This window comes from Thalia democratica, chromosome 3, assembly GCF_965202585.1.
Source record: "Thalia democratica chromosome 3, ktThaDemo2.hap1.1, whole genome shotgun sequence".
NCBI lineage: Eukaryota > Metazoa > Chordata > Thaliacea > Salpida > Salpidae > Thalia > Thalia democratica.
This window is the reverse complement of record NC_139167.1, coordinates 89,881,095-89,888,578: the sequence shown is the minus strand read 5'-3', so window position 1 is coordinate 89,888,578 and position 7,484 is coordinate 89,881,095. Positions and strand designations below refer to the sequence as shown.

Here is a 7,484-nt window from a genome sequence, read left to right as displayed (position 1 = left end):
CCGGATTTGCCTTTGGCCGGATAAGAACAAAATATCGCTTTTTTTACAAATTATCTACCTTAGTTATATTATAAAGTATATAACAAAACGTTTAAAATTTCTGTTAATTTAATTTATTTTACTTTTATTCACGTTTTAGCAGCTCCAATTAGTCCCAGCTCCTCCTTTTCGGCTTTAAACTTTTTGAACTTTTCTAAGCCTCTCAAAATGTTATTTAAAGTTGACTTACCAATGTTAAACTAGCTCATTATAACAGCTTTAGGCACATTATTGTTTGCCATTTCGCAAACTTTTAACTAGTTTCCAATTGTTAGTTGAACGCGTTTTCGTTTCTTTGCTGTCTTATCCATTTTTTAACCAGATGTGTTGATTGTAGTGTATTAAAGTGTAACTTGCTTAGCAAAGACAGAAACATTGCAAATAAATAATAAACAGGTTTGTTACAACTGAGCGGGAAAAGTATGAAAAAAACTTAAGATTATACAAATGATACTTTATTATGACGTAACAACATATTGCTTGCATACATATAAAACGTAAATTGAATACTTCTTCGAAGTAAAATGAAATTAAACGCTAAAGTAAATAAGTCGACTTCTCGACTAAAACCGGCGGATTAGCGAGGAAGCACTGTATTAACATTTTTTTTTAAATAACAAAACTTCACTTCTTGATAGTATATTTAAAAAACTCGAAAATGTTGTTAATGTTTAAGATAAAAACTTTAGTTTAAAAGTCGTTGTCTAACGGCTAATCAAGAAAACATAAAATAATAAGTTTCTATTTATCTAATCAGCTTATAAAAGTTTCCGTAATAGAATTCTTTAAATTTGATATATTACACTTAACCAACATATTTTACATTGGTAACTACGAAGCTTGACTATAAAATTCTTAAATAGGATAAAAATAATTTTAGAAATGTAAAATAAGTATTAATTACCCTATAAAATAAATTTCAACAAAAGTTCAAGAACTTAAATGTTTTTATGAGACAATATGTTTAACTATTCGTTGTAAACCTAGTTAAACCATCTCTTTTACTAATGATAAAATACTCGTTAAAAGTTGACATTTTTTATGCATAATTACTAAAATATGCTTTTTGTGGTAAATATACTTTGTTGTTATTTGCTATCCTTTAGGAATCATAGTAGGTTAAAAACTCAATTTTAAGAGTTTAAGAAGAAAAGTTTTTTAAGAAAACTCACTTATAATTCTAACGCTTTAAACATTGTTGAAATACAATATTTTTTTATACTAGGTTTGAACTTTAAACTCAAAAGTATTCTTATCAATGTTGTTGTTTAATTTTATAGATTTTATTAATAAACTTGAATCATAAAACTTTAGTTAGTTATAAATTAAGAAATAAATAGTACACTTTTAGTCATAATAACTTTTAAAATATATTTGATACACCATTTTGTTTAGTTTAATTAAGTTTTTTCAATTAAAGTTATGATCGTGACGGCACATGTGAAAACACAATCGCTCTATAAAGAATATTTTATATAAAATTTACGTTTATATATCATAACATCATTTACAACACTTGCTTTATTTTAAAGTTGTTGCAAAACAAGCTTAAATAACTTACCAAAGGAAAAACTTATTGTTAATAGTAAAGTCAGTGATAAAGTAAATTGATCCTACTAGATAAACAGTATCAAAGCAAAAATACAAAATTATTACTATTAAAGTGAAAAAACTTAAACATAATCAAAATCTAACTGTTAACATTAAAATAATTAATATAATGAAACAATCAAAAAAGATATTTATAAAAAGGCAAGTATAAACTTGATTTTGTTATTTGAAAATAGTAGACAATATAAAATTTTCAGAAATGATAGTGTTAGTTTACGTCACACACAAATAATGAATATCCTAAATGTAAATATTTTATATAAAAAAAGCTAAAAAACTTAAATAAAGCTTGGAAGTTGTTTTAAATCAACTAAAGAATTATTTATCGTAATTGCTCTACTATCAATATTTTAAACAAAGATATCTTCTCATTTATTTCTATAGTGAAACTATAGTATAACAACTGAAAAATAGTTAGAAATAATACATATAACGTCAGTGAACATTTAGTAAATTCTAATAAATTAGATTAACAAAGTTTTATTTTTGCCTTTTTAGGTAAAATATAAAAACTTGTTGAAATAAATATAGAGCAAAATCTGCACTAAAATTTAAAGAATCATGTAGTGTTATTGTCAATCTAATAAAACTTATTGTATTGATATATAACGGCTTTAAGTTAAAAAGTTTCTAATTAATATTTTTAAATTTAAAACAGTTTCTGGTCATTTTTTAATATATCTAGGTATTAGTTTGTTTTTTATAAAGATATTTTTTATGAGCCAAATCATTACGTACTCAAAAATAGTTATAAATACTAAGCCTTAACAAAAATAATTATTTATTTGTACATAGTAATGTTTTATATTTTGATATAAAGTTTTTTATTAATGATTAAAATTATTTGTGTGTATATGTAAAACATTCTTAATGTACAAGTTTGTGTTTTTAAAGATATAACGTAAGTATTAGAACGAACAGAGTCTAAGTTTATTACAAAAATATGTTGTAGTTTAAAATATATATAATAATAAATAACCTATCAGATTAAAATTTTAGTACTATTAAAAAACTACTTTTGTTTCAACAAGTTTGTAAAAAAGTTTTTAGGATGTAATTACTAAAATAAAATTATCAAGTTTTTTTAAATACTATTTAATTTAGATTACTGGGGTTTTTATTTCCATTCAGAAAAATGTTAAATTTCATTTATACTGTTTTATAATTTTTAAACAAAAAAAAGTTTTATAATATGCGTCTACAGTAAGGTGCTTAAATTAAGCGGCCTTTAAGTTTCAACTTATACTTTTTGAAATTTGGCAAGCATCACAAAAAGAAATTTTTACACCTTAAAAAAAATAAAAGTCTATTGTAGAAAATTTGTTAAGTTTTTCAACAAAAATTATATATTAACGAAATAATAAAAAAAAACAAAAACAAAATATTAGAAAACGTATTTACAAAACGTACATACAATCACTGGTTAAAAGTTTTTAATTGCAGATAAAACTTCTGTATTTATTGATAATTTTTTAGACACTAAAAAAAAACAGAAAAGTGTTTTCGAAAGTTATTTCGATAAACAATATTTTGGAATAACAAATATTTCATTGTTATAAACAATTATAAAAAGTTGAAAAATTCATAACAAGAAACAAAACCGCTGTTTAAAACTGCTTTAACACTGCATGATTTTTTTTAAAATAAAATATTGCTTCAATGATGTTAACAAATACATGAAAACTAATTAGAGTTCTACAGTTTGTAAACTTTTGTCATAATTATTTTCATTTAAGTGTGTAAATTGAAATTTTTTAAAACTTTATTAAAAATTTTTTTTATCAGTTTCATTAAGCTATAGTTCTAGTAGTGTTACTGTTACAAAAATATGATTTTTTTTGGCATTATTTATGCGTGTTACTTATGAAATTTAAAAAGTTCTAAGCTACTAAAATTACTTTTTTAATGTAATAAATAACTGAAATAACATTTAATAAGATTAATATAAAAATTATGAAATTGTCTAATGTATCATTTTTTAACCGTAAAGTACGTTGTTTTTACAATAAGAATGTTAAAGTTTAGAATTTTTAAAAGATATTACACTATCATATTAAATTTTATATACATTTTCCTTTGCAGAAAAATTAAAGTTTATTAATATTAAATACATTTATTACAATATAAGTAAGCGTGATAAAAAGTTTATAAGCTGGACTTAACTATTTTATTTTACTTGAAGAAATCGCAATTATTTGTCATCGAATCCTGGTTTAAATAAGATAACTAATTTGCACGTTTTTATGTAAGCTTGACTTTATTCAAAATTTTAACATTTATTTGTAAACTAATTTTAACACGATTGAAATTTTTTATAGGTATTTGAAGGTAAAAATATCAAATATATATTAATAAATTTTACTGAAACGACAAATTTTATAAATAGTCTTCTTTAGTCTATAAATAGTCTAACTATGTTGGTCACTGATTTACTAATCTATATTTAATTTTTCATTCAATTTAAAATTGTCTTATTTCATTATTTTACACACATGTAGTTTATAATTATATTAAAAAGAATAATAGACAAGGTTTTACGTTGTTGTTACATGTTTGTTTGATGTCATATAATCTTTTTTGAATAGTTTTATGTAATTGACTACGTAGTTAAATAATTTTGTTAAATTTAATAGAAATTTTTGACAGAGGTACTAACTACAGAATTTTATAATTATAAAATGATAGTTTTTACTGAAAAATAGAAAAATTAAAAAAAAAATTAAAATATTGAGTGAAAAAGTTTATCAAAATGTAGTTATTAGATAGATTTTCATTAGTAATAGCCTTGAAAATTAATTAATAATACTAAAAACATATTAGTATTTAAAACAAAACTGTTAAGCATAAGCCTCAATATTGTTCAAATATTTAAAAAAACTGTTTAACAATAGCTGCCAAAGTTAAAAATCTAATATTTTCAATTTATTAAATTTTTAATAAGTATATATAAATTTTTTATTAAAGCATATATATAAAGAATTTTGTGATATGGAGTTAATATTAATAAGAGCAAAGTCTAAAGCTTATTGTAAAATATTTTTACACGGTTATCAAAAAAAATACAACTTAGTAGTAAAATCAAAGTTATTTAATTTTTATCACTCTAAATAAAAAAAAATAAATAAACAATATATTTAGTAAATTTTAAAATACTATTTGTTATACATTATCAAGAATTTTAATATTTCTCATGAAAAATAAATTTCAATATATGTTGGTTGAATAAGCAAATGTTATTTCTAGCTTCTTTAAATATCTTAAAAGTTAAAAGAAATGTGCTTTTCATATAATACTACTATACAGTTCTTATAAGTATATCTTAGAAAGTTTATGAATAATATCGTGAAGGTTAATCAAGTTTTACTATGTTATGTATTTACAATCTCGTTTTTGTTTAACTTGTTTAAAATATTAACGTTAACAATGTAGCGAGAAGTAAAATTAGTAGGAAAAAAATAGTATTTTATTTTGATTTAAGTAATATTAATATTTCTATTATAACATAACGAAGTTTATAATCAGCAATTCTTAAACAGCTGTAATAAAAATCAGCTTTAAAATATGAACAACACCCAAAGCATAATAAACATTATATAGTGCTAAATATAATCATCAAATAAGAACACAAAGATTGTATTTTAAAATTCTACCAGGTTAGAAAGGTTGAGAGAAATATGTTACATAATATTACGAATTACAAAAATAATTATAATTTTATAATAAATTATTTTTTTTTCAGTTTTTTATATAAAATTGATCAACTATCTTAAAACCAGCTTTTAATTAAGACTAGACTACAATGAGATAAAATGACATGATTTAGAAAGTAATTGATGTTATACAAAGTTAGTCACTACAGTAAACCTCACTAGAAGCTTTTTTTATTCATCATTATTTTTTTTAAAACATTATTAATTGTGAAATTAGCTGTGTCGGGAGCATCTTAAAATTACAAGTATACTTAATTTAATGCTTCTCAAAAAACCTCTGCTTTATATATTCAGTGAAAATAAATTTAGAACTTTAGTTTACACTCTTATGCTATTAAAATACTTGTTTACTGCTGCTTAAAACTTATTTAAAAGTTCCAGAACTCAAAATACTTTATGTCAGGATTGAAATCATTCTTTTTTTTTTGCTTTACGTTTTTGTATAACTAGTTTGAAATCTACAAAGTTTTTATATAGTGTTTAATAAACCTTTAAAACAGTAAAAGTATTTTGAAATCTACAAGCCTATAAGTCTCTGAAATCTAATCCTGATATAGCAATTCTAAAGGCTGATAAGGGCTCATCTTTTGTTTTGTTAAATAGAGAGGATTACTTAAGGAAAATGTATGATATTTTAGAAGATAAAGATAAATTTACTAAACTAGGTCCTTTTGAAAGATTTGATTCAACTGTTAAAATAGAACGAGCTTTTCAACTTAAGCTCAGAGGTTGGTATGCCAAAGGTTATATTTCTAAGGATTTGTATGAGTCTATTAGACCTTCAGGTTCTCAGTGTCCGAAACTGTACGGACTACCTAAAACTCACAAAGACGGTGTTCCAACAAGACCTATTTTAGATATGAGTAGTTCTGCACAATATAAAATTTCAAAGCTTCTAATCAAAATCCTCGAACCAGTTTCTAGTAAGTATTCCACTTTCTGTATAAAAGACTCTTTCTCATTCGTTGAAGTCATAAGAAAAAATGCTTTTTTACCAAGTAACATGTGTTCTTTTGACATAAAAAGCCTCTTTACTAATGTCCCAGTGGATGAAACTATAAATATATGTCTAAATGAACTTTACAATTCTGGTCTTACAGCTCCTTCTATTCCAAAAGATGTTTGTCTTAGTATGTTAAACATGGCAGTAAAAAATGTTGAATTCAGATTTAATTCTTATATTTATAAACAGATAGATGGAGTAGCGATGGGTAGTCCACTTGGCCCTATTTTAGCCAACATTTTTGTGGGATACTTTGAAACATTGCTCTTTTCCAAGTATCAAAAACCAATAAACTGTATTAGGTATGTTGACGACATTTTTGTGTCTTACAATGATGAATATAACATTGATGAATTATTTAGCAAAATTTCGAATTTACACCCAAATTTAAAATTTACTATTGAAAAAAAAAAGACAATTGCTTACCTTTCTTGGATGTACATCTGTTGCGTACATCTTCCGAGTTGCTTACCACTGTGTACAGAAAACCTACATTTGCTGGTCAATATATTCCATTTCAGTCATTCTGCCCTTTATCTCAAAAACTCGGTTTAATCTCTTGTTTGGTATTCAGAGCACACAAGATTTGCTCGAAAAAGTTGTTTGAAGAGGAATTAGATAAAATAAAAAATATTTTTGAAGCTCTTGGTTATCCATCGCATATAGTCAGAAAGACAATTAACAATACAATCTCAAAATTTGAAAAACCGGTTAAATTTGGTCCTAGAAAATGCCCTGTATATTTGAGATTGCCATATCTCGGTAAAGTAGCAACTGCTCTGGAAAAGACTGTAAAATACACTGTAAACTCGACTTTTAACTCTGTACAACTAAGAATCAGTCATGCTACAAGAAAGCCCTTAAATGGAATTTGCAAAGACCGTACTGCCGATCAGGAAAAAAGCAAAATTATTTATATGTACAAGTGCCACTGTGACAGTGAGTACATTGGCAGAACGTCTCAAAGATTCCATATTAGAAGGGACCAACACGTTTTTAATTCCCTCAGAAGATGGATGGACACTGGTTTAAAAAAACCATCTAATAGATCATCAGCGATAGCTGAACACTTATTAAACAATTCAGATTGCGCAAAGAACTATAGTGATAGTAACTTTTCA

The 7,484-nt window shown here is 24.1% G+C and overlaps 1 protein-coding gene across 1 annotated transcript in view; it reads left to right on the top strand.

The window, feature by feature from the left end:
* The first annotated feature begins 5,982 nt into the window (after positions 1–5,982).
* Positions 5,983–7,484, top strand: part of LOC145832649 (uncharacterized) — a 51,039-nt gene continuing 49,537 nt past the window's right edge. The window contains exons 1-3 of the mRNA XM_082939949.1: positions 5,983–6,480; positions 6,553–6,665; positions 6,938–7,389. Coding sequence (XP_082796075.1) covers positions 5,983–6,480; positions 6,553–6,665; positions 6,938–7,389 — 1,063 coding nt within the window. The remainder of the gene's footprint in view (positions 6,481–6,552; positions 6,666–6,937; positions 7,390–7,484) is intronic.